At 48.3% G+C, this 13,681-nt stretch overlaps 1 protein-coding gene across 1 annotated transcript in view; it reads left to right on the top strand.

Moving 5' to 3' along the window:
* LOC147081744 (carbamoyl-phosphate synthase [ammonia], mitochondrial-like) overlaps positions 1 to 12,473 on the top strand; it is a 191,891-nt gene extending 179,418 nt beyond the window's left edge. Inside the window, exons 37-38 of the mRNA XM_085980727.1 lie at positions 9,302 to 9,431; positions 11,031 to 12,473. Of these exons, the coding sequence (XP_085836853.1) occupies positions 9,302 to 9,431; positions 11,031 to 11,132 (232 nt within the window). The 3' untranslated portion in view covers positions 11,133 to 12,473. The remainder of the gene's footprint in view (positions 1 to 9,301; positions 9,432 to 11,030) is intronic.
* Positions 12,474 to 13,681: the final 1,208 nt, after the last annotated feature.

Below are 13,681 nucleotides of genomic sequence, written 5' to 3'. Positions count from 1 at the left end.
AGTGGAATCTTGCAGGAATCAGTCCTGTGACACTGTCTGTATCAATGATCTGAATGAAGATGTCGGGGGGACTGTCAGGAAATTCGTAGATGACACAAAGATTTGCGTACATGTTAGAACCTTGGATGAGAAAAAATAACTACAATCTGATGTAGGTGCGATGGGGGAATGCACCCACATCGGGCAGATGACATTTAATGTAGATAGACATGTCATGCATGTGGGTACAGCTAATGCCAAGCATGTGCAAACCATGCAGCACTCCTAACTAAGGTCGGTTGAGCAGGAAAAGACCTGGGTATTGTACTGCATGAGTCTATAAAGGTCCGCAAGCAGTGCCAAGACGCTATAGCAAAAGCAAATAGAGTATTAGATTGTGGAGCTAGGATGATCCAATATAAAATACAGAGTGACGTAATAAAACTCACTACGCACTTGGTTTGAGCATAAAGCAAGGCTTTAATCAACTTGTTTCAGAACATGGAGGTCTAGTTGTACTTCACTAGTTCCTTGGGCCGACGCCCGAGTATTTATACTCCTTGGACGGCGCCACCAGCTGGCCGTCCAGCGTTATTTCAGGAGTAGTTTCTTGATGAATGATGAGATTTATAACATTCTTCCTGCCTAAAAGATTTGGAAGTCCTACAACTTCCTCTTAGCGGATCAGGCGGACCACGAATAGCCGCAGTCTTTTAGATTTTTGTTTATGGCTAGAAGGCACGTCTCCCCGGATCGTGTCTTGGTCCCTGGGCTGCTTGATCTGTACCGGTGGATCGACAGGGCCCGTGTTGCTCTGATCAACCCGAGGGAGGCTGAGGAGATCGTGTCTCCAGGTGTGGGTCCCCACAGGCGCAGAACTGGCTTCATCCTGTTGGATAGCCGGGGATTGACCGGCGTCCTGGCCTCGGGTGGCCATTCCACGGGGAGCGCTCGGCTCCCCGAGTGGATCCGGTGGGGCAGCTGGCAGATCTCTCGATGCCCCAGGTAGGGCGTCATCTTCGGGGGAGCACAGAGTGTCGGCATCATCCCCGTGGGTCTATATCGGTTGGGTCCGTGGAGCCAGCCGGACAGGGAGCCAGATTCCGGAGTGAAACAGTGGACTCCCGGCCATCAGGGTACCGCACGTGCGCGTACGTGGGGTTGACATCCGTGAGTTCTACCTCGTCGACAAGAGGATCGGTTTTAGATGATCGGACGAATCTTCGGAGCAGCACGGGGCCGGGAGCTGCCAACCATGACGGTAGAGACATCCCATGGGTGGAGTGACGCTGGAAGTTGAAGAATCGCTCGTGAGGTGTGACATTGGTAGACGTAGAAAGGAGAGACCTGATGGAATGCAACACGTCAGGGAGCATAGTTTCCCACTGCTGGTCTGGTAGGCTGCGTGACCTCAGCGCAAGACGAACAGCGTTCCAAATGATGGCGTTGTATCTCTCAACCTGTCCGTTACCGATGGGATGGTACGGTGTCGTTTTATTTGTGGCAATTCCCCATTGGGAGAGAGAACTTTTGAGTTCGCTTGACATGAAGGAGGGACCCTGATCAGAGTGGATGAAATTGGCCGTACCGCAAAGGGAAAAGACTTGATCAAGGCATTTGATCACTTTGGAAGTAAGCATATTGGGACAGGGGAAAGCAAAGGGAAAGCGTGAATATTCGTCCACCACAGTGAGTAAGTAGGTGTTTCGCGTTGAGGAGGGCAATGGCCCTTTAAAGTCAATGCTGAGTCGCTGCATAGCGTGTATGAATGAGCCATCCGATGGACAGAAGAATTGCGGTTTTAATTCCGCACAAATTCTACAGGAGGAGCATGTTCTTTTCACATCTTCCGTAGAAAATGGGAGATTTTTAGATCGCACAAAGTGCAACATACGGGTAACGCCAGGATGGCATAAGTCAGTATAAAGATCCGCCAGAGTCGAAGTTGACATAGAAGAGCAGAATGCCCGCGTGAGGGTACCCGGGGCCACATTCTCTTTGCCGGGTCGATAATATATGGCGTATCCAAAGGTGGCCAATTCCATCCTCTAGAGTTGTATTTTGTTATTCTTGACCTGAATGCATTTCTGGTTACCCAGCATAAAGGCCACGGAGTGCTGATTGGTTATAAGTGTGAAATGGCGACGAGCGGGAAAATGACTCCATTTATGTACCGCTTCGATGATGTCCGTAGCCTCCTTCTCGACAGGAGGATAATGGAGCTCGCTACCCTGCAAAGTTCTGGACAGAAATGTAATGGGTCGACCACCTTGATTCAAGGTAGCCGAGATCGCCACCTCCGATGCATCGCACGCGACCACGAAAGGAAGATTTTCATCAATGGAACGAAGCGTGGCTTTTTCCAGTTGTCGCTTGAGGAGGTTGAAAGCTGAAATAGCCATTGCCTCTAATGGGAATGACTTTGCGTGAAGCAGGGGCTGGATCTTGTCGGAGAAGTGGGGTATCCATTTCGCATAATAGGCGAACATGCCGAGTGCCCGACGAAGAGAGCCGAGATTCATGGGGGAGGGAGCTCCTGAAGCGGACGAAGTCACTCCGGATCCGGTTTGATGACACCGTTGCCCACCCAGTAGCCAAGGACGTTGACTGATGGTACTGATTTCACAGATTTGGACTCATTTAAGGTTAAGTTGCGACGACGGAGTACGTCAGAAAATTTCTGGAGGTTGGCATCATGCTCCTTCTGGTCATGACCAGCAATGGTGATACTATCCAGATATGGAAAAGTGTCCGTTAAGTTCTCCTGTTTGACTCGGCTATTCATTGCCCGTTGAAAGACGGCCACCCCATTGGTGACCCCAAATGGAAGGCGACAAAACTGGTAAAGCCGACCATTGGCCTCAAAGGCCGTATACTTCTTGTCAGAGTCCTTTAACGGCACTTGATGATATGCGCTCTTTAAATCAAAAGTTGAAAATACCTTGTAGTTGGCAAGGTTATTGACCATGTCATCGATGCGTGGTAGTGGGTAGGCATCCAGGTCGGTATACTGGTTAATAGTTTGCGAGTAATCGATGCAAAGACGTTTCTTGTGTTGCTTCAGAGGATTTTTAACAACGATGACTTGAGCCTGCCAGGAAGATGAACATGGCTCAATGATACCGTCAGCTAGAAGGCGAGAGATTTCTGTCTCTATAAAGGATCGATCATCTTGGCTGAAACGTCGTGATTTAGTGACTATGGGCTTACATCGGGGGGAAAGATTGGCAAACAAGGAGGGCTTGTCGAGCAAAGCCGCGGAAAGAGCACAAAACAGTACTTTGGAAATGGTAAGCTCCGGCTTTGACCCTCCAAACTCGAAAGTGAGTCTTTTGTGTTTCTGGAAATCCTGTCCCAGGAGCACATCACTGCATAGGTTCTTGAGCACCCCGAGCCGGGTGGAGAAATAAGTGCAGCCATTGAGAATAAGGTCGACAAGACAAAAGCCGGAAGAATTGGTGGTCAGTGTCGTCGGAGCCATTGCAATTTCCCTGTCCGAGGGGTAAATACGCAGTTTTAACTTACCGACAGCCCGCTCACTAATGAAGCTGTCAGAGCTGCATGAGTCGATTAGTGCACTCAAAATGTGTCCATTTACCGAAACTTCGTGGCTGCATGGGACAGACTTTGGGGGAAAACAGCTGTGATGGGAGGAGGGGCAGTTTTACCCTTGACAGCTGTAACCTTAGTAGTGGCCCTTGGGGGAGGAACAGTTTTATAGATAGTAGCTGCAAAACTAACAGGAGCTCTCAACCGGTATGCCTTAGAAAAGTGGCCTTTCTTACTAACAGCGGCTCTTGACTGGCATACCTTAGAAAAGTGACCTTTCTTGCTGCAATGATTGCAGGTCGCGTTACGAGCAGGTCAAAATTTCCTATAATGGAACGCACCTCCACAGAAGAAACACTTCCTTCCAGATTGCCAAGATGCCGCTAGGGCGGGGTCGTCACCAGTGTAGGTTTCTAGGGTAGGGTTGTCATCAGCCGGGTTGGAGTTATCATCCGTGAGGACTTCCGCCCGAGGCCTATCGAAAGAGTCACTAAAAGTGATAGCAGCAGCCTGTGCATGTGGTGAAAGATAGGTGTCTGTATTCCTCTTTGCTAAGTCCAGAGAACATGCCTGGTCATAGGCAGCCTGTAACTTGAAGGTTTTATTCTCCAACAGATGCTGACGTATGAAGGGAGACGCAATCCCATTAATAAAGGAATCACGAATTAACTCCTCCTGGTACTGCTCAGCTGTAACAGCTTTAAGATTACAATCCTTGCTGAGCCTGCAAAGTTTTTGAAGGAATTCATCAAGTGATTCCCCAGGTTGTTGTCGAGTTGTGGCCAGTAGATGCCGAGCAAAAATTTCATTTGGGGACTTGACATATAGCTGCTGTAGTATTTGGATAGCGGCGTCATAGCCTACACAGTCTTCGATATAATCAAACACATGAGGGGATACATAATTAGCAAGCATTCGTAACTTGTTAGGAACATTCTCACCACACTCCTCAAGGAAGTTGCTAAAGGTACGATACCAGTGTTTCCATACCTTAGCAGTTGTAAGTGAATTCGCGTCCAGGTCGAGACGGGTGGGTCTGAGAAGTTCCTCCATGATGGATCGATTACTTGTCTGAGTTCCCTTCTACGGTTCAAGTCGTAGCTGGCTGTTCCCGAACCACCCAAAGCGTGGAGTCGATATCAAGTTGATTAAATTGACGTAATAAAACTCACTACACACTTGGTTTGAGCATAAAGCAAGGCTTTAATCAACTTGTTTCAGAACATGGAGGTCTAGTTGTACGTCATTAGTTCCTTGTCTTACAAAATGTCCCTGGCAAGCTGGGGCCGACGCCCAAGTATTTATGCTCCTTGGACGGCGCCACCAGCTGGCCGTCCAGCGTTATTTCACGAGTAGTTTCTTGATGAATGATGAGATTTATAACAGAGCGCTATAGTATCCTTGTACAAGACCTTGGTTTAGGCTTTATTCAGAATACTGTGCCAAGTTTGATCCCCTCACATGGCAGAGAATATAGAGCTCCTAGAGGGCAACCACCAGAATGATACCTAGTATAAAAGCACTTAGTTACCACAATGGACTTAGAGAGCTGGGTCTTTGAGAAGTGTAGACGTCAAGGAGATTTGAATGAGGAATTTAAAATAACGACCATGTCCATGTAGATTGAATATTTGAGCATAAAGCGGGAGGGCCCAGGCCCACAGTGAGGGCCGGCACCAAGCGGGAGGGCCCAGGCCCAGGCCCACAGTGAGGGACACCACCAAGCAGGGGGGCGCAGGCCCACAGTGAGGGACAGGACGGCACCAAGCGAGAGGGCCCAGGCCACAGTGAGGGACGGCACCAAGCGGGAGGGCCCAGGCCCACAGTGAGGGACGGCACCAAGCGAGAGGGCCCAGGCCACAGTGAGGGACGGCATCAAGCGGGAGGGCCCAGGCCAGAGTGCGGGGCTCAACCAGATTTATCCATGCACTGACAGCGAGATTTGATAATGCCTATAATCTGTTCAATGCCACTTCTGGTCGGGTCTAGTTGGCCATGAAGACCAGGTTTGGTCCTCTGTGTTGAGTTAAGCTGAGCTGAGTTGGAGCAGTCGTTCAAGAAGTGTAATTGGCCTTAGCCTGCCTCAGATTGGTCAGGCAGAAAGTGAGCCAGGGTTCCTGCATCCGATCACGATTCAGAGACACCTGCTAGGATTTGTATGTGGGTGGGTTTGATCTGTGTGATCCATCCTGTGACAAACATTCGAGGCGTAATTGCCAGACTTTGCAGCCTCGATGGGTGTGGGAGGGATTTGAAAGTTATTGACCAATTGGGTGGGCTGTGTGGCCAACATTGTATACACAGCAAGTGGCACAGATTTGAACAAATTCCATTAAGATTCAACGAAAAATAAGCTGTGAACCCACACAGGCATATAAAAATATCCTGGGCAATTGCACCACCTACAGATTTCATGCTGGATTTTCCTCCATAGTTGGTGGGGTAGCAGTGGATAAGGGGGCAAAATGGGTGATGTGGCCTACTGCCGCCTCGTAACCCCAAACTGAATTTCCTTATACGGACTGCTGCCGGTCAGTCTTTCCCTGCCCACCATATACAAATAACGGCAGCGGGGGAGTCCTGGGTTCTCTTGTATCTGCGACTCTTCCTGTCGCTCCCTGGGTCCGCCAACTGAACCATGGCAGTAGGCTTGGCGTAGCGGCTGGAATGTGTCCACGTGCGGCAAATGGAGGAAGAGGGCCTGTTCGGCCTCCTCTCCCTCTGATCAAGCATCTGCTGAAGGTCTTGGTCTGGCCTTGGGTTCTCTGTGGGGTGACTGGGAGGCTCCTGTTTGCTGGTGGGAATCGCACTGGGAGCTTGTCATGAATAGGTAATGAGTCCCTGACTCAGGAAGCCAGGCTTATGGTGGTGTCGGTGCTGGGTCAAGTCCGCCCGAACCCTTTCAAGGTGGGATCAAGAAAACCCAGTCCTCCTTGTCACACACTGGAACGGTAAGGCAAAGGGATCACAGAAATCCGCTGGCTCGGTTTCCATCAATCTATCGGGACGCTGGAATGAAGCTGTCCAGTGTGCCCCTGCCAGTCGTTCTCGCACTCCCATCAATGCCTGCCTGACAAACTCACTTACAGAACTCCTTCCCCTGAGACTGAGACAAAATACATCAGGGAAGATTTTCCCACTGGAGGCGAGATGGAGGCGGGTTTCAGTTTGGGTGGGTTTGAAACCCGCCTCCACTGATAGGTTTCAAAAATTTGCGATTTTCCCATGATTGGCCACTTGATTTCAGAGGTGTGGGATGCCCTTGCTCAATTAGTGTTTTGGGACTGAAACCCGCCTCTGTTGACAGCACTTTTTCAGTCTGATTTTATGGCTTCTTGCTCCCTTGGCTCATTCCACAGCATTTCTGCGTCTCCTGCACCACCTCCAACGTCTTTTGAGAAACCACTATGTCCAATTCCAAGGCAAGGACCTACCCGAGGCTCTCGGATGAGGCGCTGCAAATGTTGTTGGCGGGGGTGACAGCTAGCATGGAGGTGCTCTTCCACTCACCTTGGAGGAAGAGGCCTGCCAAAGAAACCCAGGCTCTGTGGGTACAGCTGGCAAGGGATATAAGGTCCAGATCTGTGTGCAGATTGGGAGACTGTTTCTGTGCATTGATGAAATGCCATCCCTGTTGGAAAGCATTAAAATGATTTGAAGCCAAAATGTTGGCATTATGCCATCTGTTCTTTCGCCTTCGGCAGCTCCACATTGCGGGCACCGCCACACTTGCATTGTCAGGTTGGTGGCCTGAGTGAAAGGAGGCCAAAGATTCATGTCCATTGTCAATGATGTCCTAGGATGGAGCAAAGGACTTGTGCAACCTATGCAAATCTGGCCATGATAAGTTCATCCCTTGCATCCCGGGCAGCCATGTGGTCGCGTGTTGCCGTTGCCACTGGTCAATACACCGGCGCTCTGACCTCTTCCTCCTCCAGGTCCTCCTCCTCCTCATCCTCATCTGAAGTTCATGGAGAAAGAAAATGAATGGTTCCCATGCTGCTTGTAGATGCCTCCTTTGGGGAAGTGCTCATTGCAAGCAGGGAGAGGGTCTTCCAAGGAGGTCCCACAGTTGATGGAGTCAAGCTGCAACACCTCCGACTTTGGAAGGCCTTCTAAAAGTGCTCAGAGACCTTTTAAAGCCAAGGTCTGGCACCTGCAAGTAATCCTTGCTGCAATAAATGATGTCTTGTTAGACCTGCAGCAGTGAGGAGGCCACCCACGAGTCAACCTGGCGTGGTTTAGGAGGTGCGTGGATCACATCGAAAAGCTGGAAAAATCACGAGGGCCTCTCAAAATAGGCTTAGAGAGGCCCTTAACGAGCATTTAAGGATCTTTAATAGCGCAATGGCCAGCTGGAGGCGGGAGCGTTTCCCGACCTCCAAAACCGGCACCAGCAAAATCCCGCGGAAGTGGGTTGGAGGCGGGTTCTGAACTCGATCTCTTCGATTCTGATTTTCCCGCCTCCTCCGACATCAGAAAATCGCCCCCATCATTACAATGATACCAGAACACTGAGGTTATACTAGAACAATACCGGAATAGAGAGGTTATAGCTATCAGGAAAGATTGAACAGGCTGGGGGTCTTTTCTCTCAAAGAGAAGGCTAAGGGGTGACCTGATCAAGGCCTTCAAGATTATGAAAGGGTTTGATAGGGAAGACATAGAGAAGATGTTTCCACTTGTGGCGAGACAAGAACTAGAGGCCATCAATATAAGATAGTCACTAATAAAATCCAATAGGGAATTCAAGAGAAGCTTCTTTACCCAGAGAGTGGTGAGAATGTGGCACTCAGTACCACAGGGAGTGGTTGAGGCAAATAGTATAGATGCATTTAAGGGGAGGTTAGATAAGTATATGAGAGAGAAAGGAATAGAGGGTTATGCTGACAGTTAGATGAGGAAAGACGGGAGGAGGCTCGAGTGGAGCATAAACACCAGCATGGACTAGCTGGGCTGAATGGTTGGTTTCTGTGCCGTATATCCTATGTAATCCCACCTTTACAGCCCCATGTTCCAGCATAAGAGTGATGTCTTTTACACATGCATGGAGGCGCAGGTGCGATTTTTGTCAGTTGGCTATTTGTAGCCAGTGTCTAAGGAACACGTTCACTTCAGGTAATGTACGTAGAACAAAGAGGCATTGGGTGGTAAAAGATCACTTATCTCCTTGCTGATTGTTTGACAAGTGGGCTTATCATTAGAAGGGAAGAGGGATCTGGGTAAGCTGGGAAAGCAACTCGTAATACGGGGGCGGGGGCAGAAATTGCCATTAATAAGCTGAGTGTGTGATGAACAATACGGACTTTGTTTTTTTCCCCTATGCCTGTCAGTATTTATTGAAATGGTAGCTTTCGGTGACCCGTGCTTTATATTCCAAATGTTGACTATATGTGTGGGGGAAATTGATTCCTGTAGAGCGGGCAGATGTTTAGTCCCTTAAATGGACGTAATTCTGACCTTTCAGCAAAAAACAAAATAATTCCAAAAATAATAAATGTTTAAATAACCCCATCAATATTGGGTAAATCTCATGGGCACAGGGATAAACTTTACCAGTGCGAAGACTTTATCTGTGCTATTAGCAGTGCTCCTTCTCACCCTGCACTACTTTGTGACAATGGGCTGGCACTACACCACCACCCTCCTTCACATAGACTCTTGAGGATCAGCTTGGTAGAGATGAGTTTACTGTGACAGGTGGGCAGATTTCGGCACGCTGCTGTTTGTATTTACTGAGAGGACCGCTGACTCTCCTCCATTCTCTTTTCAGACTAATTCACGATGGAGTCATTGACCTGGTGATAAACCTGCCCAACAACAACACTCGCTTTACGAGGGAAAACTACCTGATCCGAAGAATGGCCATCGATCATGGAGTGCCTCTCATTACCAATTTCCAGGTAACAATAATGACTATACTACCACCTTCTGGTACTCAAAGTAGAAATGGTGGGAGGGGAACTGAGGGGTGCAGTAAGTTTAACACACTGGCCATGGAATTCTAGTGGTTTGGTAGGGCATAAACCTGACCGATCGAAGGGGGGATGGGGGGGTGCTTCAGAGTTTGAGAGGATCCGCCCGTTGTACACAACATTTAATTTCTGTGCTAAATTCTGCCAGAAGTGAGGGAGGGTGCAAGATGTACCCTGAAGATGTTATTTGATTAGCTCCCTAAAATTTTGTGTAAGGAGGCTGCAGTTCATCCCCAAAACCTTGGAAGAGCCTTGCTTCATCTTACAGGGAGCTCTGCAAACATCCTCCACAAACAAGACAGCAGTTGCTGGGACTCCGTCATACTGCGCTTTTAATTCCTTAGTCACGCAGCACTCTGTCCACACCTCATCTGAACTATTTATATTCCCTGAGTGACTCTGGGTTGGTGAGTGAGGAGATGAGTGATGACATCATATAGCACAGAAAGAGGCCATTCGGCCCATCGTGCCTGTGCCGGCTCTTTGAAAGAGCTCTCCAATTAGCCCCATTCCCCTGCCCTTTCCCCATAGCCCTGCAAATTTCTGCTTTTCAAGTATTTACCTAATTCCCTCTTGAAAGTTTCTATTGAATAATCTTCCAAGTGTTGGCAACGAGCGAGTTTCATCACCTGGAAAATGCAGCTTCATATCCCTTCCCGAACCCTTTCAGTCTTTCCTCGAGCTGGATTGATGCCATTCAGGAAGTAATCATTTTTCTTTATTAATTGCTGCTCTGTTCCGAGTTTTCAATCCCAAATCACTTTCAGCCGCTCCCCTAATTAGTTTCATAAGAACATAAGAAGTAGGAGCAGGAGTAGGCCATACGGCCCCTCGGGCCTGCTCCGCCATTCAATAGGATCATGGCTGATCCGAATCTAGACTCACGTCCACTTCCCTGCCCTCCCCCCGTAACCCCTAATTCCCTTATCTGCTAGGAAACTGTCTATCTCCATTTTAAATTTATTTAATGTTGCAGCTTCCACAGCTCTCTGGGGTAGCAAATTCCATAGATTTACTACCCTCTGAGTGAAGAAGTTTCTCCTCATCTCAGTTTTGAAAGCGCAGCCCCTTATTCTTAGATTATGCCCCCTAGTTCTAGTTTAAGTATGTTTCCAAATTTTGGTTCCAATGTGTAGGATTACATTACATTGATTTTTATTGAGTTTTATCTGTCATTGTTCTGCCCACTGGTAAATATTGTCGGTCCTTCAGTAACCCCTTGGCTGCTTCATCAGACTCTGCAGGCCCTCCAGACTGGTGTCATTGCCAATCTGACCAGCTTACATTAAGTTTCTGGATCCATTTCTGGTTGGAGGTCAGAAACAGTAGAGACCCCAGCACCAATCCCGAGGTCACTCCACGTAGCCTAACATCAATCCTCTAAATGGCACCTGCTGCTTCCTCTCTCTCTCTCACCCATTTCAATGTCTATTTTCAATGTACCCAGGATGCAGCCAAGTGTACAAGCTGTCTAAGCACCTGCGTTTTATTTGAAGATGTTACTGATTCCTTCCTGTACCCTTTCAGGTGGCGAAACTTTTTGCTGAAGCGATTAAACACTGCGGAAAACTGGATTCTACCAGCCTGTACCACTACCGAGAGAACAGTGTGATCAGAGGATTGCAGTGAGAGGCTCCCATCAGCCTGGCTTGTGCAGGGCCTCACTCCACATATGTACAAAGTTGGTTCTCTGATACAAACGAGAACAGGTTTTGCCTGTAACAGCTTTAATAAAGAGAGAGATTTCATTGTGACCATGGCTTCACCGTATTCAGCTCTTGTTTTGGAGGTTTAAGCACTATGTAAATAACTCCTCCTCCTTACTTTATCTATCTTTTCCCTACCGTATACGTCAATGAAAAGGGGCACTGACATCCCACCATGTGGAACTGGGACTGGTGGGAGCATCGAGACCACCCGCACCCCCTCCCGTCCACCAGCTGGGCTCAATGGATGCCAGCCTATCAGAGTTGCTTCAGCAGACCTGCTCTTGTGGTCTTTAAACTCTGTCTGCTCCACACAGCACTATCTGAACTCCTCCAACCCTGTGGCATTCACAGGATTTCACTTCACCACTTTGTACTAAACAGACAATTTGTTTCCATCAGGAATTTGAGCCAGGTGTGGTTATGTCCCTCTTTCCGGGTGGCTTTCTGAGGTGTACTCCATTGCAAGTACTGAGGCCCCTATGTCTGCACTCAGAGTGGCCCTGAAATGATGTGCCAGTGTCTCATAATCGCTTGCTTCGCCCTCACCCCTGGTCAGTGATTGCAAAGCATTGGTACCATCTGACATTCTTCCTCAGCTGGTTGAAGCTGGAGTGATTTGATTCCTTGCAATTACAGTAAAGTGAAATGTTGGAGGTGGTCCTGTTTACGTTGACAGACAGAGATTGATTAGCCCAGCATTGGAACCCTGATTATGTGCTCTGGATTAGATTCTAACCACCTCCCTCTCAGGATCTTGCACTGGTGCTGACGTGACTGTATGGGAATATAATTTTACTGACTTGCAACATATTTTCTCATTTTCCCCCACCACCACTATCATTGTGGCTGCATTTATAACCTTCCCAGAACACATTTCCCTCCACACTGGTCACTGCATGTGTATGCGTGTGCACATACGCACGCTAATGGCCCTGAAGTGCAAACAGCCTCGCCGTACCCAGCCCACCCCCCGTGACATCAGCGAGAACACTGGTTCTCGGAATCGGGTGGTTTCGTGGAGAAGCGTGCACTGGTCAGTGCCAGTCATCCCCGTAGTCCCGTCGCAGTATCACAGCAGTAATTCCAAGAATGTTCGGTTGCAGAATAATGCTGTCGGTGAGATGCAATTGCCACAACATGCAGGGCTACAGTCTGGCCAGTTCTTTTCATAGTGCTTTGTGTTCATATAATTCTTCTGTTGTAAACCTGTATAATTCCTTGTAACTGTAAATGAACAAAAATAAATGATTGTTTAATTAAACTCAAAGCTGTGCAGTTTGTGAGTGAATTGGAATGTGACCATGTATCAGTTCCCTCAGCGATCTGTTGGACATCCTGGAGAGACGCATGTTGGATAGCTTGGGGCATTAAGGGTTAACAGTCAAACTTCTTCATATCTTGGAGCAACGGACTTTCCAAGATGAAGAGGATGGCTTTAAAGTGTGAGAGGAAGGCATAGAATCATAGAAAGTTACAGCACGGAAGGAGGCCATTTCGGCCCATCGTGTCCGCGCCGGCCAACAAAGCTATCCAGCCTAATCCCAATTCCCAGCTCTTGGTCCGTAGCCCTGCAGGTTAGAGCATCCCAAGTGCACATCCAAGTACTTTTTAAATGGTTAGGGTTCCTGCCTCTACCACTCTTTCAGGCAGTGAGTTCCAGACCCCCACAACCCTTTGGGTGAAGACATTTCCCCTCAAATCCCTTCTAAACCTTCCACCAATTACTTTAAATCTGTGCCCCCTGGTTTTTGACCCCTCTGCTAAGGGAAATAGGTCCTTTCTATCCACTTTATGCCCCTCATAATTTTATACACCTCAATAAGTCTCCCCTCAGCCTCCTCTGTTCCAAGGAAAACAGACCCAGCCTATCCAGTCTTTCCTCATAGCTAAGATTCTCTACTCCCGGCAACATCCTGGTAAATCTCCTCTGTACCCTCTCTAGTGCAATCACATCTTTCCTGTAATGTGACCAGAACTGCACGCAGTACTCTAGCTGAGGCCTAACTAGTGTTTTATACAGTTGAAGTATAACCCCCCCTGCTTTTGTATTCTATGCCACGGCTAATAAAGGCAAGCATTCCGTATGCCATCTTAACCACCTTATCTACCTGGCCTGCTACCTTCAGGGATCTGTGGATATGCACTGCAAGGTCCCTTTGTTCCTCTACACTACTCAGTGTCCAACCATTTAATGTGTATTCCCTTTCCTTGTGTAGGGGGTGGTGTGTGGTCAGCTTCGCCTCTGACTCGTGAGCAGTTCGAATCGCTCCCACTCCCTTGGTTCTAGACCTTGGACTTATTTGGGGGCTGCAATGAAATTGCAGCAGACAACTGAGTTGGTGAAGGAACTTGGATTTTATTTGAGACAAGAAAATAACAATAGACAGAATACTTCACCCCTCCCAATCCCACTACACTAAGTTGGACTCCAGAGGACCAGGGACAATGCTCACCTAACGACTTCTTTTG

Source organism: Somniosus microcephalus, unplaced genomic scaffold (genome assembly GCF_052327205.1).
Source record: "Somniosus microcephalus isolate GS21.2 unplaced genomic scaffold, FLI_Smic_1.0 scaffold457, whole genome shotgun sequence".
NCBI lineage: Eukaryota > Metazoa > Chordata > Chondrichthyes > Squaliformes > Somniosidae > Somniosus > Somniosus microcephalus.
This window is presented reverse-complemented; position numbering and strand designations above follow the sequence as displayed.